Here is a 25,142-nt window from a genome sequence, read left to right on the forward strand (position 1 = left end):
TTGATGTTCAAACTCATAAACTTTATTTTTTGCAAATAATAATTAACTTAGAATTTCATGGCTGCAACACGTGCCAAAGTAGTTGGGAAAGGGCATGTTCACCACTGTGTTACATGGCCTTTTCTTTTAACAACACTCAGTAAACGATTGGGAACTGAGGAAACTAATTGTTGAAGCTTTGAAAGTGGAATTATTTCCCATTCTTGTTTTATGTAGAGCTTCAGTCGTTCAACAGTCCGGGGTCTCCGCTGTCGTATTTTACGCTTCATAATGCGCCACACATTTTCGATAAGAGACAGGTCTGGACTGCAGGCGGGCCAGGAAAGTACCCGCACTCTTTTTTTACGAAGCCACGCTGTTGTAAAACGTGCTGAATGTGGCTTGGCATTGTCTTGCTGAAATAAGCAGGGGCGTCCATGAAAAAGACGGCGCTTAGATGGCAGCATATGTTGTTCCAAAACCTGTATGTACCTTTCAGCATTAATGGTGCCTTCACAGATGTGTAAGTTACCCATGCCTTGGGCACTAATGCACCCCCATACCATCACAGATGCTGGCTTTTCAACTTTGCGCCGATAACAGTCTGGATGGTTCGCTTCCCCTTTGGTCCGGATGACACAATGTCGAATATTTCCAAAAACTATTTGAAATGTGGACTCGTCAGACCACAGAACACTTTTCCACTTTGCATAAGTCCATCTTAGATGATCTCGGGCCCAGAGAAGCCGGCGGCGTTTCTGGGTGTTGTTGATAAATGACTTTCGCTTTGCATAGTAGAGCTTTAACTTGCACTTACAGATGTAGCGACCAACTGTAGTTACTGACAGTGGTTTTCTGAAGTGTTCCTGAGCCCATGTGGTGATATCCTTTAGAGATTGATGTCGGTTTTTGATACAGTGCCGTCTGAGGGATCGAAGGTCACGGTCATTCAATGTTGGTTTCCGGCCATGCCGCTTACGTGGAGTGATTTCTCCAGATTCTCTGAACCTTTTGATGATATTATGGACCGTAGATGTTGAAATCCTTAAATTTCTTGCAATTGCACTTTGAGAAACGTTGTTCTTAAACTGTTTGACTATTTGCTCACGCAGTTGTGGACAAAGGGGTGTACCTCGCCCCATCCTTTCTTGTGAAAGACTGAACATTTTTTGGGAAGCTGTTTTTATACCCAATCATGGCACCCACCTGTTCCAACTTAGCCTGTTCACCTGTGGGATGTTCCAAATAAGTGTTTGATGAGCATTCCTCAACTTTATCAGTATTTATTGCCACCTTTCCCAACTTCTTTGTCACGTGTTGCTGGCATCAAATTCTAAAGTTAATGATTATTTGCAAAAAAAAAAATGTTTATCAGTTTGAACATCAAATATGTTGTCTTTGTAGCATATTCAACTGAATATGGGTTGAAAATGATTTGCAAATCATTGTATTCTGTTTATATTTACATCTAACACAATTTCCCAACTCATATGGAAACGGGGTTTGTATGCTCATTTTAAACTTTCATGCAGAGAGAGAAATCACAACTAAGTCAATTTACCAAAAGTGTATTTATTAAACAGTTATTAAGCAGTGGCACAAACATTCATGTCATTTCAAAACAGAAAGTGCAAGATTGTCAGAGACATTTTAAAACAAGCTATGAGTGCACTTTTGTGCCTGATGTCACTAAGATGACATATCAAAACAACACTAAATTAAAGTGCACTTTTTGTACAGAACGCCACTACAATAGTTCAAAACAAATAAAGTGCACTTTTGTGCATGATGTCACACAAGATATTTCAATAACTGTCAAATAAAAATGAGCTGCATAATAGGAAATCAAATAGTGTATGTCCTTCACTATGTGGTAGGTTCCTGCGGACGTTATCTCCTTCTGTTGTGGACTACTTTTTTAATATGGTGTTGATGTGGAAATGGTTGCCTCGACATTTTGTGGGTGTGGCACCGGCCGGAGATGTTGACATGCGGAGTTTCAAACACTCCTCATTCTCTAGCACATGGGTGTCAAACTCTGGCCTGCGGGCCAAATTTGGCCCACCGTGTAATTTCATTTGGCCCTTGATGTGCCGCTGTAACATCGCATTCCCCGCTAATACAGTCATACTTGCCAACCCTCCCGATTTTCCCGGGAGACTACCGAATTTCAGTGCCCCTCCCGAAAATCTCCCGGGGCAACCATTCTCCCGACTTTCTCCCAATTTCCACCCCGACAACAATATTGGGGGCGTGCCTTATAGGCACTGCCTTTAGCGTCCTCTACAACCTGTCATCACGTCTGCTTATCCTCCATACAAACAGCGTGCCGGCCCAGTCACATAATATATGTGGCTTATACACACACATAAGTGAATGCAAATCATACTTAGTCAACAGCCATATAGGTCACACTGATGGTGTCCGTATAAACAACTTTAAAACTGTTACAAATATGCGCCACACTGTGAACCCACACCAAACAAGAATGAAAAACACATTTCGGGAGAACATAAACACAACAGAACAAATACCCGGAACCCCTTGCAGCACTAACTCTTCCGAGAAGCTACAATATACACCCCACGCTACCACCAAACCCCGTCCACCTCAACCCCACCCGCCACCTCAACTTTTTTAAAGTTGATTTTGCACTTTTAAGTTATATAAGCGTTGCTTGTTCCATATTCAGTGTTAAAGCAACTCAGTGTAGCAAACTGAGCAATAATTAACGTTTTATTCATGCACTTTCTCTTGCTACTTCAAGGCTTGAATGTTTGATTCATTCATTATTATTTTATTTTAAAATGTATTATTCGCCTGTGGAAAAATGTTATTTTGATATTTACCTCAGAAGGCTGCAAATAAAGAGGCATTCAATTTTTATTTACATTTTATTTGATATGCCATTTATATTTTTTAATTATTATTATTATTATTATTTGTAACTCGATTTTGCATGTCACTATAACGTTATATAAGCCTTGCTTGTTCAATGTTCAATGCAAAACTTGTTTGGGTCCCTATTAAAAGGTTCATTTGTTCAACCTTGGCCCACGGCTTTGTTCAGTTTTAAATTTTGGCCCACTCTGTATTTGAGTTTGACACCCCTGCTTTAGCAGGTGACTTTTCAAATGATGCTAAATATTAGCAGTAATGCTACTTTTTGTAGCAACGCTTTTGCCCCACACTTGACAAATTACGGTTGTCTGTTCAACATCTTCCCGCTTGAAGCCAAACCACCGCCAGACAATGGACCCCGTGCTGTTTTTCTCGGGAATTAATTCTTCCTTCATTTTGTTACCAGCTCCGCACCTTTTTTCTCTCGTATTACCACTCGCACCACAGCTAACGTTACACATGCCGCTACCTCTCTGCTCCGCCAGGGCGTATACCTATGTGACGTATGTAAGAAGGTGCGCTTGTTTTATGTCTCTGTGAGAAGGAGAGACAAGAAAGAGTGAGAAGAGCCTGTAGTGTAATGCCCGCAGCTAAAAGCAACTGCGTGAGAACGTATACTCGAATATCACGATATAGTCATTTTCTTTAAACCCGCGATATATCAAGTATATTTGATATATCGCCCAGCCCTAGTTCAGCGTTTTTGTTTTTTTCATGGGAAAATTTGCTTTGGTTTCCGTATGATTCGGGGTTGGTTGGGCTTGCGAAGGAAAACCGAGGTATAGCGCTTTAAATACAAACAATATGGTCGACTTATTGACACGATGCAACAAATCCTCCCATAAGAAGCTCCTGCTCCTCCAAATGCAAACGTACCCATCGCTGCGTGAACGCTGCTGCTTTGGTTTAGGGGTCAAAGGGGGAGGAGCGGTGAAGCAAGGAAGTGAGAGGCTTGCCACACAACACAAAAAAAATCACACGACGACGTACAAAAAGCTGATCGAGCTACGATTATGTGTCCACTAAAATGAAACAAGCTAAAAAAAAATACATTTTTTTGTGGTTTTTCCATCACATCTTTGTTAAACATTGTCAACTTTTAACTTCACTGTAGGGGACGCTAGTTTCAACACTTGATGTATGTTTCATGCCTAGTTTATTGCCTTTTTTGCACTACAAAAAGCACACAAATTGTAACATATTCGACTGTATAATAGACATTTTCCATCTTTGAAACGAAGCACATGGTTTTGTAAAAGTGCATCAGTACAAGCGAGGGCCACCATTTGGACTTTCCCAACCACATAGCAGCTGGAGGTGTCATGATCCGTGGTCCGGATCATGTTTTGTGTTATCTGTTTGTTTTGGACTCCTTTAGTTCCTGTTTGTGCACCTCCTGAGTTTAGTCACCATGGTTACTTGTGATTTTCACCTGCCTTTCACGCTCACCTGTCGCTAATCATGAGATTATTATTTTAGCCTGCCTTTTCCGGTCACTCGTCGTGGCTTCATTGTTTGCATTCGCAACAAGTTACGTTGGTATTCTGGTTTCCGAGTTTTATGATTCCTGTGCTCGTAAGTTTTTGTTCTTTAGCTTTCAGCCACGAATGTGGCCGTTCCCGGGTCGCCCGCCTTGCCTGCTGCAGCGGCGTTCCACTCGCCGCCGCCACGGTGGATTCGGGGACACTTGGTCTGGCGACCCACCGCCAAGTCCTCCCTCCGCCCTCCCGTGACTTTAGACCCTGCTTGTTTTTTCTTGTGGTTTTGGATATCTGGAATCTGTCCTTAAGGGGGGGCTCTGTCATGATCATGTTTTGTTTAGTTATGTTCTTTTAGTTTTGGACTCTACTAGTTCCGGTTTGCGCTTCCTTGTTTGTTTTGTCACCATGGCGACTCATTAGTTTCACCTGCTTCATTTGTTCGGATCACACCTGTTGCTAATCATGCGATTATTATTTAAGCCTGCCTTTGTTGATCACTCGTCCTGGCTTCTTTGTTTGCGGTATGCAACTGTTACGTTGGTTGATTCCTGTGCCAAGTTGTTGCCTTAACTTCCCGTGCGATTCGGCACGCTTGTCTTTTGTTTGTTTTCTGTCTCTCGGTATAGTGTATGATTTATGGTTAATAAATCATCCCCTACCTTCACGTTTTCGTCCGTAGTTGTCCGTTTTGCATCTGGAGGAACGACCCCGCATAAAGATGCGACCCGCACGTGACTGGAGGACGCTTCGGTCCTAAAGGACGTCACCAATAAGGCGATAAACCTTTTCATTTAGCGTCCTTTAACAGTGACTAAAAAAAAAGGGTTTCTTGTGGTAAACTGCCAAAGTTCCAAACTGATCAAATTAAAAGTCACCAACTGGACCTAAAAAGCAAGGGCGCAGCAGCAGTTTGCTAAATATGTGCTATTATTTTGGAACTGTGCAACTACAGGATTAAATTAAGTCTGTATATACAATCACTGTGTGTGTGTGTGTGTGTGTGTGTGTGTTTACGGGCCAGCAGGCGTGGGTGAGACAATTGGCGGCAGAGGTGCGCTGACTGGGATGACGCCGGTGGCCAACAGGATGATGATGAGGACGATGATCAGCACGATGACCACGATGACCACCACCAGCTTGACATTCTTCCACCAGTAAGAGCGAGCCACTTGAGTGGACGTTTTCTTGAAGGTCTGGGCCTGGTCAAAGATGGAGAGAATAGCCGAGTCAGCCAAACCACTGAGGTTGCTATATACAGTGCATCCGGAAAGTATTCACAGAGCTTCACCTTTTTCCACATTTTATGTTACTGCCTTTTTCCAAAATGGGAAAAAAAAAAATATATATATATATATATATATGTCCTCAAAATTCTACGCACAATACCCCATAATGACAATGTGAAAAAAAAAAGTTTTTAAATTAGCACATTAAAAAATATATATATATATATATATATATATATATATATGTCCTCAAAATTCTACGCACAATACCCCATAATGACAATGTGAAAAAAAAAAGTTTTTAAATTAGCACATTAAAAAACTAACAAAAAAAATATGTGTACATAAGTATTCAGACCCTAGGGTCACTGTCAGAGCTACAGATTCCTCTGTGGAGAGAGGAGAACCTTCCAGAAAACACCATCTCAGCAGATATGACAGAGTGGCCGGATGGAAGACATTTATTCGTAAAAGGTTTGCCCAAATGCACCTTAAAGACCGTGGGAAACAAAATGATCTGATAAAACAAAGACTGAAGTCTTTGGCGTGAATGCCACATGTCATGTTTGGAGGAAACCAGGATTGGATGAAATGGGATTTTTTTTTATCAGCGGCAGGAACTGAAAGAATAGTCAGGATAGAGGGAAAGATGAATGCAGCAATGTACAGAGACATCCTGGTTGAAAACCAACGCTTCCCATCCAACCTGATGGAGCCTGGAGGGAAAAATACTTAGTATAAAGATGGTATGGAAAGTTCTGTAGTAATGTATAGTAGGTGACATTTAGTCCACAGTAACTTTATTTACAGACTATCAATAAACACTCTTAATTTGGAAGTTCTTTCATCTTTTCATTTAAAAAGGACTGTTTACTAGGAAATTGACCAGATCTCATATCATGAAATCCTGCGAGAATAAAAAGTGACAATATGTCTCATTTAGGGAAAAAAATGTCTGGCGGGCACAGAATTAAAAACTTTTTTTTAATAGTAAGAAGCATATCTATCTGACCGGAATTAGAAGCTCACATTAAATGCTCTGCAGACACTACACACTGAGAGCTAACAGAGCTGCCTTGGCGCGAGTTGCCCATTCAGGCGGACATGGCGGAGGGAACAATCTCCTTATTCTACAGGACGTGTGTGCGTCCGAGCAGAAACCTCCAAACTTTCAATCATGGGCGCCACAAGATGACAGAAAAGCACTTTGGACACACTGGATTAGGGAAGGGAATTGACAAGATTTTACACTTTCGATTCTGCTTAAAGATTCGGTTCTCTCATCGATACTCATTTGGGTAAAGGGCTTGGATTTTATAGCCAATTTCTGTCTCTTTGACTCCTTCTCCACTTCTAACTGCTCCAAATGCAAAAATCATGAAGAGTCAGTCATGACTACTAATACTAATAATACTGTTTTTACCCCATCTACCAGGCCCTCTGACTTCTTCACGAGGTTGTCCATTTTTTCTTCTCGTTCAATGATAAGTTCCATATTTTGTGTCATGATTTGTCGGACTTCTTCGACTTCCTTCTTCGTCCTGTCCACTTTGTCCATTCCAGCAGGATCTGCACCCTCTCGCTCCTGGAGGACCAAAAAAAAGCACAGCGGACAACTTTAAAAAAAAAAAGAAATCATAATGCCTGGGTGGTTTTAAGTGTACAATGGAATTACAGTGCAACTCGTTGAAGTCGATATCCCAAAGACTGGCTGACTCATGTCAACATAACTGAGGACAGCTTTGGCTATGTTGACTAGAGATGCCAGAAAATACGCCTTACTACTGCAAACGATAGGAAGCTACCGTATTTTTCGGAGTATAAGTCGCTCCGGAGTATAAGTCGCACCGGCCGAAAATGCATAATAAAGAAGGAAAAAAACATATAAGTCGCGCTGGAGTATAAGTCGCATTGTTTGGGGAAATGTACAAACCCCGTTAACATATGAGTTGGGAAATTGTGTTAGATGTAAATATAAACGGAATACAATGATTTGCAAATCATTTTCAACCCATATTCAGTTGAATATGCTACAAAGACAACATATTTGATGTTCAAACTGAAAAACTTTTTTTTTTTGCAAATAATCATTAACTTTAGAATTTGATGCCAGCAACACGTGACAAAGAAGTTGGGAAAGGTGGCAATAAATACTGATAAAGTTGAGGAATGCTCATCAAACAGTTATTTGGAACATCCCACAGGTGTGCAGGCTAAGTGGGAACAAGTGGGTGCCATGATTGGGTATAAAAACAGCTTCCCAAAAAATGCTGAGTCTTTCACAAGAAAGGATGGGGCGAGGTACACTCCTTTGTCCACAACTGCGTGAGCAAATAGTCAAACAGTTTAAGAACAACGTTTCTCAAAGTGCAAATGCAAGAAATTTAGAGATTTCAACATCTACGGTCCATAATATCATCAAAAGGTTCAGAGAATCTGGAGAAATCACTCCACGTAAGCGGCATGGCCGGAAACCAACATTGAATGACCGTGACCTTCGATCCCTCAGACGGCACTGTATCAAAAACCGACATCAATCTCTAAAGGATATCACCACATGGGCTCAGGAACACTTCAGAAAACCACTGTCACTAAATACAGTTGGTCGCTACATCTGTAAGTGCAAGTTAAAGCTCTACTATGCAAGGCGAAAGCCATTTATCAACAACACCCAGAAACGCCGCCGGCTTCTCTGGGCCCGAGATCATCTAAGATGGACTCATGCAAAGTGAAAAAGTGTTCTGTGGTCTGACGAGTCCACATTTCAAATTTTTTTTGGAAATATTCAACATCGTGTCATCCGGACCAAAGGGGAAGCAAACCATCCAGACTGTTATCGACGCAAAGTTCAAAAGCCAGCATCTGTGATGGTATGGGGGTGCATTAGTGCCCAAGGCGTGGGTAACTTACACATCTGTGAAGGCACCATTAATGCTGAAAGGTACATACAGGTTTTGGAACAACATATGCTGCCATCTAAGCGCCGTCTTTTTCATGGACGCCCCTCCTTATTTCAGCAAGACAATGCCAAGCCACATTCAGCACGTGTTACAACAGCGTGGCTTCATAGTAAAAGAGTGCGGGTACTTTCCTGGCCCGCCTGCAGTCCAGACCTGTCTCCCATCGAAAATGTGTGGCGCATTATGAAGCGTAAAATACGACAGCGGAGACCCCGGACTGTTGAACGACTGAAGCTCTACATAAAACAAGAATGGGAAAGAATTCCACTTTCAAAGCTTCAACAATTAGTTTCCTCAGTTCCCAATTGTTTTATTGAGTGTTGTTAAACATGCCCTTTCCCAACTACTTTGGCACGTGTTGCAGCCATGAAATTCTAAGTTAATTATTATTTGCAACAAAAAAAAAACGTTTATGAGTTTGAACATCAAATATGTTGTCTTTGTAGTGCATTCAATTGAATATGGGTTGAAAAGGATTTGCAAATCATTGTATTTCGTTTATATTTACATCTAACACAATTTCCCAACTCATATGGAAACGGGGTTTGTACAATGCAGCAGACACATCCACAATGAAATTTACTAGAAACATTTCAGACGTTTTCCGGGAAATTCTAAAGACTAGGGACTGGTGTGTTGTATAATCTTTCCGGCCCAGAAAAGCAAAGGGTCAAATAACTAATTTCAGTCCCAAAATAAATAGGAAAAAAAACAAACACACACACACGAGTTTTGGGCTCAAAACTGTCACTAGGATACAGGTTTTTCCTGCATCAATTACTCTTCTCTATGGCTTCCTCTCTTCTCCTTGTTTTCACTTATTAGTCAATAGCCTTACCTGATTCACCTAGTTTTACTTACTGAGATCAATGCTGTATGCTCCCAAGACTTGTCCCCAATCGGAAATTCACATTCTGCTATATTGAACGTGCTACATTCCCATATAACAGCAAACACAAAATCAGAACCAGAACTCATGGACAGGCACTTAGACCTGTACCATTACTGGGCCATACAGTAGGCCCTGGTCTAGCTTAAAGTGGACCAATTATGCAAAGCCACCTTTTCTTACCTATTGGTACCTATTTTTGTGAAGTGTGAACTATTTTCATCAACTGGATCATTGCGAACGCAACAATACCATATTTGTCAGACTTTTGTCTTTGGTTGGAATGATAATGTAATGTTGTAAAGAGCAGCGTGTTGGTCCTCCACGTAGCGAACAGCCAGAGAGCATTGATTTTCTATCACGACATCTAAGTGTGTTAGTCTGGGTTGTTTTTTAAAAGCCAAACACGTTTAGATCAAGGTGTTTCCACGTTTTATAGAAAGCTTATTTCGAGCCAAATTATTTAATAAATCAGACTAATTCAGGCCATGTCCACAGGAACACGGAGAGTCTCAAAAACACATATTTGGGGTTAAAACAATCTCCATCCACACAAGTGTAGTTTCAAAACTGTCTATCTCTACACGAAAACAAATACACTTACTGTCATGCCCATTTTGTCCAATCAGAAGCCTGAAAAAATCAAAAATAGCTGACTTGGTGGCATTATTATTATTGTTTATTCTGATCGACTTTAGACGTACAATGACATGTACATTATCTTTAAAACCAGCCTGCACGTACACAGAATCCTGGGAACCTTATTAAAGAGCGAATGTGCTGCTGAAAGCCAACATGTTCAGCAACATAGTGATGTATTACATGTGCAGTGAAGTCTACATTCTTCATCAAATCAGCACTAGGGATGATGTTCGAAACCAGTTCTCCCGGTTGTTCGATAAGAAAAGAACCGATTCCATGGACTCAAATCCCTTTTTGAGAACCGGTTCCCGTTATCGAGGCCACTATAGTAAAGAAAAAGAGTTGGTTCTTTATTCGAATCCCTGGGAACGAATCCCGTTCCACAAGAAATGCCCTGTGGGACATCACAGGAAATAAGGTAGCTCAGTCTAATGTCTGAGCTACGTCATTTCCTGTGATGTCACACAAGCAGCAAAAATAATGGACCGGGAAAACGCCTCAAGGCATGGCTATTCACCTGTAGTGATCACAGAGACAGGTTGTTTTTGTGTTACTGTGTATATTTGTTTTTCCTGAAAAATATAATATACTTTGGGTAACAACAGTCAATATTTGTTTATTTTATTTTTTTAGGGGGGTAACAGTCAATATTTATTTATTTATTTTATTTCATTTTTTTCTTATAAAATAAAAGTGAGCTTTTGTTAAACCAAATATTGTGTTTTTTTCCATATACAACAACCTATCTGGATTCGATAAGAGAATCGATAAGGAATTGGTTCAAAAAGAGGATTCGATAATGGGCTCGAACTCGATAATTTCTTATCAAACATCATCCCTAATCAGCACGCACCAACGAGCCAAGGGAACCATTTTGTATGTTTAAGGGAATTATAAAGCATTGAATCATGGATATAGTGATATGGTACATGTGTAACAAAGTGTGTATTGTCTTTAACATCAATACACACTACAAGGAGGACGCTACATTGTTTTTTTAGTTGCTTGGTTGCTTTTTACACGTAAGTTAACTTCATGATTTGTGGTTAAACAAGGACTAAAAACATAAGATAATGTTGCACCTTTCTAATGACACAGAGCAAAAAGTCTTGGTAGTCAAAGTTGTCCATCAGGTGGAGGTTCCACAGCCATCGTATCCAAAACAGCTGTCATTAGCGCCGGCGGGAGTGTCGCAAAGTCCATTTTGATTTGTATTTTTTATTAATGTTGAGTGAAAATAGCAGCAGGTTTACGTTCAAACGTACAAACCCCGTTTCCTTATGAGTTGGGAAATTGTGTTAGATGTAAATATAAACGGAATACAATGATTTGCAAATCATTTTCAACCCATATTCAGTTGAATATGCTACAAAGACAACATATTTGATGTTCAAACTGATAAACTTTTTTTTTTTCTCGCAAATAATCATTAACTTTAGAATTTGATGCCAGCAACACGTGACAAAGAAGTTGGGAAAGGTGGCAATAAATACTGATAAAGTTGAGGAATGCTCATCAAACACTTATTTGGAACATCCCACAGGTGAACAGGCAAATTGGGAACAGGTGGGTGCCATGATTGGGTATAAAAGTAGATTCCATGAAATGCTCAGTCATTCACAAACAAGGATGGGGCGAGGGTCACCACTTTGTCAACAAATGCGTGAGCAAATTGTTGAACAGTTTAAGAAAAACCTTTCTCAACCAGCTATTGCAAGGAATTTAGGGATTTCACCATCTACGCTCCGTAATATCATCAAAGGGTTCAGAGAATCTGGAGAAATCACTGCACGTAAGCAGCTCAGCCCGTGACCTTCGATCCCTCAGGCTGTACTGCATCAACACGTGACATCAGTGTGTAAAGGATATCACCACATGGGCTCAGGAACACTTCAGAAACCCACTGTCAGTAACTACAGTTGGTCGCTACATCTGTAAGTGCAAGTTAAAACTCTCCTATGCAAGGCGAAAACCGTTTATCAACAACACCCAGAAACGCCGTCGGCTTCGCTGGGCCTGAGCTCATCTAAGATGGACTGATACAAAGTGGAAAAGTGTTCTGTGGTCTGACGTAAGGCTGAAACGACGCGTCGACGTAGTCGACGTCATCGGTTACGTAAATACGTCGACGCCGTTTTTGTGCGTCGACGCGTCGCATATTTACGTCACACTACCGTCATGGCGGACCGCAAAGCAGACGATGCAAGCGGTGCGAGCGAGGGGGGAAAAGCATGCCAAAAGTGGTCAAAAGTGTGGGAGTATTTCAATAAACGGCCTAATAATGTTGTTGTATGCACACTGTGTCGAGCGGAAATGGCCTATCATAGCAGCACAACGGCTATGAACGAACATTTGAAAAGAAAACCATCAACTAGTCAATCGTCCGCGCGAGCATACGTTGTCATCATTACACAAAAACATGACTGTGTCATTTGTATCTGCTAGGGGTGTAACGGTAGGTGTTTTGTATTGAACCGTTTCGGTACGGGGCTTTCGGTTCGGCACCGGGGTGTACCGAACGAGTTTCTAAGCTAAAGCTAACTTTAGCTGCTAAAGTCTTAACAAGCTGCTTCGCTCCTCTGCGTCTGTCCCAGCACGCAGCATTGTCCCACCCACACAACCATCTGATTGGTACACACGCAGCATTGTCCCACCCACACAACCATCTGATTGGTACACACGAAGCATTATCAGCCAATCAGCAGTGCGTATTCATAGCGCATGTAGTCAGCGCTTCAGCGTGGAGCAGATAGGTGTTTAGCAGGTGAGCATCAGGCAGCGGACTCTCCCCAAATGATAATAAACACCTCCCAGTCAACTACTAGTAACATCACTATGAGCCCGTTGACCTTCTAGAAATATAAACTGCAGCTCAGCTCACTCGCAGTCCTGGCTTGAGGTGAAGGCTAATTACCTCTCGTTCCAGCCACATCGACCCCTTCTGAGCGCCTATTTTCAGCTGCTGGGAATATTGTAAACAAGAAAAGAACCAAAGCATGTACACATGCTAACCTTTCTTCATTACAACTGTTAGTCACTCACTGGAATGAGTAGAATTGGTTATTGTGTACTGTGTTGGACTGGATGTTTATTTTGCACATTTTAAAAGCAATACTTAATGTTTGCAGTGCTCCAGAATATTTAGATTGGCACTTTTTTGTATTGGATGTTTATCTTTATTTTTGCACATTTTAGCAAATAAGCAATACTTTCACTTTTGTTGAAATGTTTACACTGTTGTTACAGAATATTTCGTTTTGCACTTTTTTGTATTGGATGTTTATCTTTATTTTTGCACATTTTAAAGCAAAATAAGCAATACTTTTACTTTTGAAATGCTTATACTATTGCAGAATATTAAGATTTGCACTGGATGTTGACTTTTATATTTGCACATTAAAAAGCAAATAAGCTACTTTTAATTTTGTTAAATGTTAAAAGTTTTAAATGTTTACATTGTTACAGAATATTTAGTCATGTTGTTGTCAATGTTGACTGAGTGGCCATACTTCTTTTTTTTTGTAAATAAAAGCCATGCCTTTTGAAAAAACGGGCCTACATTTATTTTTTCATCTTCATTTTGAATAAAAAAAATAATCGGTAAAAGGAAAAATAATCTATAGATTAATCGAAAAAATAATCTATAGATTAACCGATTAATCGAAAAAATAATCTATAGATTAATCGATAGAAAAATAATCGTTAGCTGCAGCCTTAGTCTGACGAGTCCACATTTCAAATTGTTTTTGGAAACTGTGGACGTCGTGTCCTCCGGACCAAAGAGGCAAAGAACCATCCGGATTGTTATAGGCGCAAAGTGGAAAAGCCAGCATGTGTGATGGTATGGGGGTGTATTAGTGCCCAAGACATGGGTAACTTACACATCTGTGAAGGCACCATTAATGCTGAAAGGTACATACAGGTTTTGGAGCAACATATGTGGCCATCCAAGCAACGTTACCATGGACGCCCCTGCTTATTTCAGCAAGACAATGCCAAGCCACGTGTTACATCAACGTGGCTTCATAGTAAAAGAGTGTGGGTACTAGACTGGCCTGCCTGTAGTCCAGACCTGTCTCCCATTGAAAACGTGTGGCGCATTATGAAGCCTAAAATAGCACAAGGGAGACCCCCGGACTGTTGAACAACTTAAGCTGTACATCAAGCAAGAATGGGAAAGAATTCCACCTGAGAAGCTTCAAAAATGTGTCTCCTCAGTTCCAAAACGTTTACTGAGTGTTGTTAAAAGGAAACGCCATGTAACACAGTGGTGAACATGCCCTTTCCCAACTACTTTGGCACGTGTTGCAGCCATGAAATTCTAAGTTAATTATTATTTGCAAAAAAAAAATAAAGTTTATAAGTTTGAACATCAAATATGTTGTCTTTGTAGCATATTCAACTGAATATGGGTTGAAAATGATTTGCAAATCATTGTATTCCATTTATGTTTACATCTTAACACAATTTCCCAACTCATATGGAAACGGGGTTCGTATTTGGCTTTTGTGTGTAATTCTCTCCTGAACAAAAGACAGTTGCATCATCTGCAGATAATACTAACTTTAAGTCCTTTGTAACTTTACAAATGTCGTTTATATAAAGAATTAACAATTTTGGTCCCAGTATTGATCATTGAGGTATGCTATAAGATATTTTCATCTCTGTATGTTCTCCTATCATGTTGGTTAAGTAGATTCTAACCCAGTTCAAGACCAACCCTCTGATTCCATACCTTTCTAATTTGTTAATTAAGATATTGTGTCAAATGCTTTTGTGAAGTCCATAAACACTGCAGCAACACATGTTTTTTTGATTGATTGACAGTTGTCATTTTGTCCAGCAAAAGTCAATCACCAGACGTGGTTAATGTGTACTTATTGTACAAATATGTGTGTACTTATAAAACTAGATGTGTACTTATTGTACAAAAACCTGACACTTTAGTGGAAAAGACAACTTGTCATGTTCGTAGTTACAAAAGCAGTCCGAACACTTTTTTATGAACAACCAAACTATTATTTCTTACCGGGTCGTAGTTCATCTTTCCACCGCAACCCAAGCGACCCTCCTCGGGGTTGAGAGTTTTGAACGGTGTTGAATTATTAAAAAGTGGAGAGTTTGCTACAAGAAAATAATCGAAGGTTTTCTCGTTGTTTAACTTCCCGGTTGTGTTGCTTCACCATCCCTTCAAACTTCCTTCCTCCTAACGTCAAGTTGGCTTTATTGCGAAATTAACAGATACATCCGTTTTACCAAATTATACAAGACAAACCAGATGATTGCGAGTTTTCATTACATTCGTGTATTTGTCAATCAAAAACTTTTTTTATTTTATTTTTTTGTTTCACAAAATGTTGTCTTGTTACTCTGTGTGAACGACTAAATTACTGTTTTATTTTGAAAGCCTTGTATTGGTTTCCGTTATTGTTGTAAACATACCAGGTGTGTGTGTAGCAGAAAATATACAGTACATAATATATAGCACTAGATATTACACTAATTTGATTTGTCACCTTAAACACAAAAGCAATGATTTAAATGTTTTGTTTGTAGTTTATTATATAAAATAGCACAAAAACCATGTAATAATGCATCTGTTCCTTTTTGACTGTACTTGAATGTATAATAGACTGTATTTATATTATTCACTTGTGAATAATGCTATATAATAGACTGTATTTATATTATTCACATGTGAATAATGCTATATAATAGACTGTGAATAATATAAATACATGTATTTATATTATTCACATGTAAAAAATACCTAAGTGTTTATTGTGAGCGAACTGTGGTGCTAAATTTCCCCCAGGGATCAATAAAGTACTTTCTATTCTATTCTATTATATTATAGTATATTATATCTATGTGATTCCCGACTAGTTTAAGACTATGTTTACACTGCAGGCCAAAGTGGCCCAAATCGGATTTTTTCTAAATCGGATTTTTTCCAGCTGACCGTTTACACTGCAGGTAAAATGTGATCTTTATCAGACTCCAGTATAAACGTGCACAGGCCCCATTCTGACCCCAATGTGGCCCCAATGACAACGTTTACACTGCAACTTTTTTTTAACTCTGTTTTTACTAGAGATGTCCGATCATATCGGTCTGCCGATATTATCGGCCGATAAATGCGTTAAAATGTAATATCGGAAATTATTGGTATCGGTTTTTTTATTATCAGTATCGGGGTTTTTTTTTGGGGGGGGGGGGTTTGTTTTTTAATTAAATCCACATAAAAAACATAAGATACACTTTCAATTAGTGCACCAACCTAAAAAACCTCCCTCCCCCATTTACCCTCATTCACACAAAAGGGTTGTTTCTTTCTGTTATTAATATTCTGGTTCCTACATTATATATCAATACAGTCCGTAAGCACACATGATTGTGCGTGCTGCTGGTCCACTAATAATACTAACCTTTAACAGTTAATTTTACAAATTTTCATTAATTACTAGTTTCTATGTAACTGTTTTTATATTGTTTTACTTTCTTTTTTATTCAAGAAAATGTTTTTAATTTATTTATCTTGTTTTATTTGATTCATTTTTTTAAAAAGTACCTTATCTTCACCATACCTGGTTGTCCAAATTAGGCATAATAATGTGTTAATTCCACGACTGTATATATCGGTATCTGTTGATATCTGTATCGGTAATTAAAGAGTTGGACAATATCGGCATATCGGATATCGGCAAAAAGCCATTATCGGACATCCCTAGTTTTTACCCATCTGACTGTTTACACTGCAAGTAAAAGGTGAGTTTTATCAGACTCCAGTGTAAATGCACATGTTGATTGAGACTTTTATTAGTAGATTGAACAGTGAAGTACATATTCCGTACAATTGACCACTAAATGGTAACACCCCAATAAGTTTTTCAACTTGTTTAAGTCGGGGTCCTACTTGAATGTTTGTTTCTACTGACTTGGAAACCGCATGTGAAAGCAGTACAGTCTAAATTGGCTAAGAGTGCTTCCATTTTGTGGAAAATGCAGAAATGACTCAATCAAAATTCACTAAGAACGATTTACTTAGCTCTTTTATTGCTGCATTTACAGTATTGCGCTGAAGTTTGGGGGCACACCTACAGGGACACTATTGAACCGCTATTTAAAGGCCTACTGAAAGCCACTAGTACCAACCACGCAGTCTGATAGTTTATATATCAATGATGAAATCTTAACATTGCAACACATGCCAATACGGCCGGGTTAACTTATAAAGTGACATTTTAAATTTCCCGCCACACTTCCAGTTGAAAACGTTTATGTATGATGACGTATGCGTGTGACATCAATGGTTGGTATGGAAGTATTCGGACCCATTGAATCCAATACAAAAAAGCTCTGTTTTCATCTCAAATTTCCACAGTATTCTGGACATCTGTGTTGGTGAATCTTTTGCAATTTGTTTAAAGAACAATGAAGACTGCAAAGAAGAAAGCTGTAGGTGGGATTGGTGTATTAGCGGCTGGCTGCAGCAACACAACCAGGAGTACTTTGACTTGGATAGCAGACGCGCTAGCCGACGCTAGCCGCCGACTGCACGGATGATCGGGTGAAGTCCTTCGTCCTTCCGTCGATCGCTGGAACGCAGGTGAGCACGGGTGTTGATGAGCAGATGAGGGCTGGCTGGCGTAGGTGGATAGCTAATGTTTTTTATCATAGCTCTGTGAGGTCCCGTTGCTAAGTTAGCTTCAATGGCGTCGTTAGCAACAGCATTGTTAAGCTTCGCCAAGCTGGAAATTATTAACCGTGTATTTACATGTCCATGGTTTAATAGTATTGTTGATCTTCTGTCTATCCTTCCAGTCAGGGGTTTATTTATTTTGTTTCTATCTGCATTTGAGCCTGATGCTATCACGTTAGCTCAGTAGCTAAAGAGCTTCGCCGATGTATTGTCGTGGAGATAAAAGTCACTGTGAATGTCCATTTCGCGTTCTCGACTCTCATTTTCAAGAGGATATAGTATCCGAGGTGGTTTAAAATACAAACCCGTGATCCACAATAGAAAAAGGAGAAAGTGGGGAATCCAATGAGCCAGCTTGTACCTAAGTTACGGTCAGAGCAAAAAAAGATACGTCCTGCACTGCACTCTAATCCTTCACTCTCACTTTCCTTATCCACGATTCTTTCATCCTGGCTCAAATTAATGGGGTAATCGTCGCTTTCTCGGTCTGAATCGCTCTCCCTGCTGGTGTAAACAATGGGGAAATGTGAGGAGTCCTTCCTCCTGTGACGTCACTCTACTTCCGGTACAGGCAAGGCTTTTTTATCAGCGACCAAAAGTTGCAAACTTTATCGTCGATGTTCTCTACTAAATCCTTTCAGCAAAAATATGGCAATATCGCGAAATGATCAAGTATGACACATAGAATGGATCTGCTATCCCCGTTTAAATAAAAACAATTCATTTCAGTAGGACTTTAAGCTCCATAAAAAGGCAATTAGAATGATACATTATGCCCCATATAGAGCACATACCAATGATCTGTTCATCATGAGTCATTTTCTTAAACTACATGATATAATCCAATACAGTAGCCTTCAAGTTATGTTCATGGCCTCACAAAGGACTCTACCTGCAAATATACAGAGTCTGTTTTCACTCAGAGATGGTCCACATGAACTCAGGGGTGTCCTGAAATTCAAACATAACATGATAAATTCCACATTCAAGGCTCAAACGTTATCTATAGCGGGGGTGAAACTGTGGGACAATGTGAGCGCAGAAATTAAACAGTCTTCTAGCCTAAGAGTGTTCAACCTTGCGGTAAAATATGTGTTGTTGGGAAACTATCAAAAACATGACTAATTGTTTGGACTATCTCAACTGTGGGACACAGGTGCAAAATAACTCACTGTGGAATAAGGGACATAACACACCAGACAAGGCTTCAGAAGACGAAAGATACCCAGGCAAGATGGAGCTAATCTCATCCATCCATCCATCCATCCATCCATCTTCTTCCGCTTATCCGGGGGCAGCAGCCTAAGCAGGGAAGCCCAGACTTTCCTCTCCCCAGCCACTTCGTCCAGCTCTTCCCGGGGGATCCCGAGGCGTTCCCAGGCCAGCCGGGAGACATAGTCTTCCCAACGTGTCCTGGGTCTTCCCCGTGGCCTCCTACCGGTCGGACGTGCCCGAAACACCTCCATAGGGAGGCGTTCGGGTGGCATCCTGACCAGATGCCCGAACCACCTCATCTGGCTCCTCTCGATGTGGAGGAGCAGCGGCTTTACTTTGAGCTCCTCCCGGATGACAGAGTTTCTTACCCTATCTCTAAGGGAGAGCCCTGCCACCCGGCGGAGGAAACTCATTTCGGCCGCTTGTACCCGCGATCTTGTCCTTTCGGTCATAACCCAAAGCTCATGACCTTTGGTGAGGATGGGAACGTAGATCGAGCGGTAAATTGAGAGCTTTGCCTTCCGGCTCAGCTCCTTCTTCACCACAACGGATTGATACAGCGTCCGCATTACTGAAGACGCCGCACCGATCCGCCTGTCGATCTCACGATCCACTTTTCCCTCACTCGTGAACAAGACCCCGAGGTACTTGAACTCCTCCACTTGAGGCAGGGTCTCCTCCCCAACCCGGAGATGGCACTCCACCCTTTTCCGGGCGAGAACCATGGACTCGGACTTGGAGGTGCTGATTCTCATCTCAGTCGCTTCACACTCGGCTGCGAACCGATCCAGTGAGAGCTGAAGATCTTGGCCAGATGAAGCCATCAGGACCACATCATCTGCTAAAAGCAGAGACCTAATCCTGCAGCCACCAAACCGGATCCCCTCAACGCCTTGACTGCGCCTAGAAATTCTGTCCATAAAAGTTATGAACAGAATCGGTGACAAAGGGCAGCCTCTGCGTAGTCCAACCCTCACTGGAAACGTGTCCGACTTACTGCCGGCAATGCGGACCAAGCTCTGACACTGATCGTACAGGGAGCGGACCACCACAATCAGACAGTCCGACACCCCATACTCTCTGAGCACTCCCCACAGGACTTCCCGAGGGACACAGTCGAATGCCTTCTCCAAGTCCATAAAGCACATGTAGACTGGTTGACAAAGTGTTTTCCAGCAGGTGTGTGGGCCACCTGGGGTAACAGTAGTAAAGGGGTTAACCTCCTAGTGCCCCAAGACCCCATAGAGGAGCCTCCACCGGATGCACTTTAACGTCATGCCCAGGACACATGATTATATTACTACTAATAATAATTATATACTTCTGTTAGAATAATTGTTTCCAAGTTATCACAAAAACTTTGTGTTACATTGAGTGCCTGGCAAGAATACAAAAGCCGTCTTTGAAACCTACCAAAAAGAAGGCTCGTAAAACTCCACTGTGTAAGGGGTAAAGCAACATGAAGGGTTTTCTGTTTTCTTTCATGTATGGTAATCAACAGAAAGATATTGTTCTGACCCAAGGACTTCTAAGCGGAGAGAAGGCAGGATCTGCCCAATTTCCAGACGACCTCTTTTTGAACCTCCTTTTTGAACTGTTTTACGAACTGTTTTACAAACCCTTTTTTGAACTGACCTTTTTCGTGAACTGTTTACAACCTTTTCTGTGAACTGTTTGCGACCTTTGTCCTTTAGAAGCAGCTGTGGCCATGTGGTCGGGGAGGGTCCAAAATAAAAGAAGGAGGCGCGCAATCTTTTGGCAGAACGTAATGACACTGTGCAAGGGTACAGATGTGCACGTTTCTCCTCACTGAGCCACATTGAATTCTGTCTCTGTTTGATTCTTTGCTTCTTGTCTTGTTTAATAGATGCCATCAGTGTTTGAACCTGACATCTTCATCCCAAGTGCAGGACTAATAGACTAAAAAACTCCTTTGTCCCACACGCCATCAGACTGTACAAGTCCTCTCTGGGGGGCAGAGGATGCAAAACAATAACAGTGCAATACTTTTTCAAACCATGGTCACTACTGCCTAGTTTCTCTTGTTATATTCTTATTTTTACTGTTATATTTTCTATTCTTATTGTTGCTTTTTATTTTTATTCTTATTGCAGGGGTCTGCAACCCAAAAGAGCCATATTAGACCAAAAATACAATAAAGTAATCTGTCTGGAGCCGCAAAACATTACAAGACTTAATAAGCTCACCTTTGTGCATTCACGCACAGTATAAAACGTTGGGTGGACAAAATGAAACAAAGGAGGAGTGGCATAAAACAAGTCTTTCTGTGGCACCGTCGGAGAAAGTTATACATGTAAACAAACTGTTGAGTCACGATTCACACAACGGTGAGTTCAAGGGCCGCTGAAATTAGTAGGACAAAGCGGCGCTCGCCTAATACTCTCATCAGTGAAGCATAAACACAAACAAATTCAACAGTGGGCTTTCTAACAATTAGGGAGCTTTTTTGTCGTGTTTGAAACCATATTACAACACAAAATATATTTTTCACCCCATTCTTTTTCCCATTTCCATACATTTTTGAAAAAGCCCCATGGAACCACCAGGGCGCCGCTTAAGAGCCGCATGTGGCTCTAGAGCCGCGGGTTGCTGACCCCTGTCTTATTGTAATATTTTTCTATTTTATTTCCATTTATACCCCCATTATTTACTTTTTACATTCGATCTCAATTCTATACACTGCTGCTGGAATTTGAGTTTTCCTGAGGGAATTCTCCTGAAGAAATCAATAAAGTACTTTCTATCTATTGATTAACAAATGCAAGGCAAAATTGTTGAAGGATCCTGTAAAATGTCAAAAATAAGTCATGCAACTTGGCATTAAATTGATTTGCAGTATCGCCCTCTCCACTAAAAATCCCATTGTGTTGGTGTAGTTATAGAATGCCATCTATTAATACCTCCTGGGTTGGAGGTTTGTTTCTGTGGCTTCATTAACAACAAACAAAAACAAAAGTGTGAAACAAATTGGACAATTCAAAGCAGGGAGTGGATCGTCTCCAAGAAGTAGTAATTGTGACGTAAAGACCGTAGAACATTACAGCTGAACACCTTTTTTTTCCTCCCCCGACGTCATTCTGTGTTCCACCCAGCCAGCCAGCAGCACCCGCCTGGACAAACCGGTTCCTCCGATTTGTCAGCTGCTGGTGGAGATTAAATACTCTGCATTTCCTGCATGTGACATCTGCAATGTTTGTGCTGACTTTTGCTTGTCATTTTAGTAGTGAAACATGTAAATGAAATAACTAAATGCAAGAATATGTTATAAAGCAGGGGTGGGCAATTAATTTTTACCGGGGGCCGCATGAGCAACCCGAGCACTGCTGGAGGGCCACATCGGCAATATTTCAATTAAATTTTGCTCAATATTATTTTTGATATACCGTAAGATAAATTATAATAATAATAATAATAATTAATAATAATAATAATAATTTCATTTAACCTAAATTAACTTTATACAAAAGCAGATTGCTTTTGATGGTTTTATTTTTAACACTGTCTTACACAACACTTCCTGATGTATAATACAATGCAAAAATGTCCATTTCTGTCACTTTATCCTGCATCCTCTTTAAAAGTCCAACATTTTTCCCCGTCAGATTTGGACAACCATCTGTTGTCACACCTGCCAGCTTGTCCCATTTCAGTCCTAACATGTCCAAACACGCATTTACCTATGTGAACAAGTCATTACCTGTGGTTGTCTCTTTAATTGACTGCATGGCTGCCAGCTACTCCGTGATTTGAAAGTCTGCAGTTATCCCACGTAAGAAGATGAGCAGCTGGGCGGTGTCACATACATCGCAGCTCTCATCCAAAGCCACCGAAAAACAGTCAAAGTCAGCCGTTCTGTTCTTCAGCTGAAGCTCCAAGTTTCCAGCGATGGTCTCAACCCGCCTCGTAACAGTGCGTCGGGAGAGTGACACGTTCTCAAATGCGCCCCTCTTCTCCGGGCATATCAGCGCAACAGAGTCCAATAAGCACTCCTTAATATACTCTCCGCCAGAAAACGCCTTACTTTTTCTGGCGATTTTGTGAGAAATTACGAAACTTGTCCTGACGGCTGCATCTCTGGGGGTGTGAAATATGGCAAAAAGTCCTTGTTGGGTTTGCAGTTTTACCATCAACGCATCAGCCTCCCTTGCGCGCTCTTCATCAGACAGATTACGGTATTGCACACTCGACATAAATACTTTTTTAAATGTATTTTGTAATTTATGATTGGCCTCACGCGGGCCGGACAGGAACTCACAAAGGGCCGGATGTGGCCCGCGGGCCGCAGAATGCCCAGGTCTGTTATAAAGTGTAACATTTGTCCTAATTTTTTCAATGCACAACTACATTCCTGCATTCCTTGGATTCATACACCAACACAGACACAAGAGGTGATTAAATTCCGATGGGGAACACGTCTCGTCACAACACTTGGCCCCTATCCTTTACATCAGACCTGGGCCAAATAAGGCCCACTGGCCAAATGCGGCCCATTAAGATTTTCAATCCGGCCCACCGGGCGCTCTACATTTTTAAAGATCTTTAACATCAAAACTGTATATGCCATTATGATGTGCACTGCACAGCAGATTTTTTTAATCTTAACGCTCCAAAGTTTAGCGAATTGCGCATGCAAGTGACATTTAGGCCACATGTGCATTTACACTGGAGTCTGATAAAAAATCACCTTTTACTTGCAGTGTAAACAGTCAGATGGGCAAAAACAGATTTTAAAAAATAACAGTAAATTAAAGCTGCAAACAGCGATGGACGGGACCGAATTTGACGGCTCATAAAATCCAAACCACAGCAGTAATTAAAACTCTTTCATCAACTTTTAATCAGAAGGGTTCAATCTCTCTCCTGTGCTAATTTGAAGCCGACACGACAAACGCGCTCAGAGGAGATAATGTTTGAAAAAAGGTGACGGTTTTTACTCAACTTTTCATCAATCAATCAATCTTTATTTATATAGCCCTAAATCACAAGTGTCTCAAAGGGCTGTTTTGAAGGGGGAATTGCAAACTCCATGTTGATTTTTGCTGGGGGTTGTGAGTTTATGAAATCTAGGTCTAAGTGAGACCTACATAGAGGTTTTCGTTTCATGTCTCTACGACATTCCTACTGGAAGTTACAGGCAGTTTTGTCTGTGTTTTCTTCCTAGGGGGCGCTAGAGCGCAATTTTGAGTTTTGGGGTTTGGTTTTTTTGATTAGATAGCATTTTTCACCAGTCCTGATGTGTGTGTCCAATTTGATGAGTTTTGAAGCATGTTAAGGGGGTCAAATTACAGCTCAAAGAGGCGGCAGTATAATAATAAAACGCTAGAAATACAATAGGGTCCTCTGTCCCAAAGGGACTCGGTCCCTAAAAAATTGCAGTGTAAACGTAGTCATTGGGGCCACATTGGGGCCTGTGCACGTTTATACTGGAGTCTGATAAAGATTACATTTTACCTGCGGTCAGCTTGGAAAAAATCCGATTTGGGCCACTTTGGCCTGCAGTGTAAACATAGTCTTAAGCTAGTCGGGAATCCCATAGATATAATAGAATATAAAGTTTTGAGGACCAGTCATAGACAATTTAGAGTGAAAAGCACATTTTATTTTCACTCGCATACAAAACATTCTAACTTGGATTGTTACCCTGGCTTCGAGACTCTCTCGAAGGACATTGCAGCAAAGACACAACAAACTCCCTTTTTGTCTCTCATGGACACACACCTGTTGTTGTTGACTTTGGACTAGCGACTGCACAAACATCAAGGCCGCGGAACAGAGACACACTACGGGCTTACACACAAACTTGCATCCACAAAAATATACGCCACACATACACACCCCACACCCGCAACCCAACGCCCTCGACGCAAATCCCATAGGGGTGATGAATGGATGGTCAGCGCCTGAGAGCTGCGGCCCACCATCATGACCTCGCACTCCCTTCCCTCTGTTGCTAGATATCTCGAGATGTACGTTGTAATATGTATATGTGCTTTGCTATGGAGGTTTTTTCCCACTCCAGACTGGGCCCCCTCAGGAGCCCAGTCTAGATTGTATTGTTTTACTTATCCTTCCCCAGCGTTTTACCTTTTTCCCATCTTTTACGGGGCGCCTTAAGGCGACCCATCA

General features: G+C 40.9%; 1 protein-coding gene across 1 annotated transcript; it reads right to left on the reverse strand.

Moving 5' to 3' along the window:
- Nucleotides 1-2,570: 2,570 nt before the first annotated feature.
- LOC133651661 (vesicle-associated membrane protein 8-like) lies at nucleotides 2,571-15,292 on the reverse strand. The gene is made up of 3 exons (XM_062049668.1): nucleotides 15,108-15,292; nucleotides 7,011-7,172; nucleotides 2,571-5,560 (listed from the first exon to the last, which is right to left on the reverse strand). Exons 1-3 carry the CDS (start codon nucleotides 15,120-15,122, stop codon nucleotides 5,372-5,374), a joined length of 366 nt encoding a protein of 121 aa, XP_061905652.1. The 5' UTR covers nucleotides 15,123-15,292; the 3' UTR covers nucleotides 2,571-5,371.
- Between the last annotated feature and the right edge of the window lie 9,850 nt (nucleotides 15,293-25,142).

This window comes from Entelurus aequoreus, linkage group LG06 (genome assembly GCF_033978785.1).
Source record: "Entelurus aequoreus isolate RoL-2023_Sb linkage group LG06, RoL_Eaeq_v1.1, whole genome shotgun sequence".
Lineage (NCBI taxonomy): Eukaryota > Metazoa > Chordata > Actinopteri > Syngnathiformes > Syngnathidae > Entelurus > Entelurus aequoreus.

Bases quoted from the DNA above. Each gene is read 5' to 3' on its own strand.
- LOC133651661 (XM_062049668.1), bottom strand. The intron at 5,561-7,010 runs GTAAAAACAGTA...ATCTTTGACCAG, and splicing joins CAGAGGGCCTGGTAGATGGG to GCCCAGACCTTCAAGAAAAC.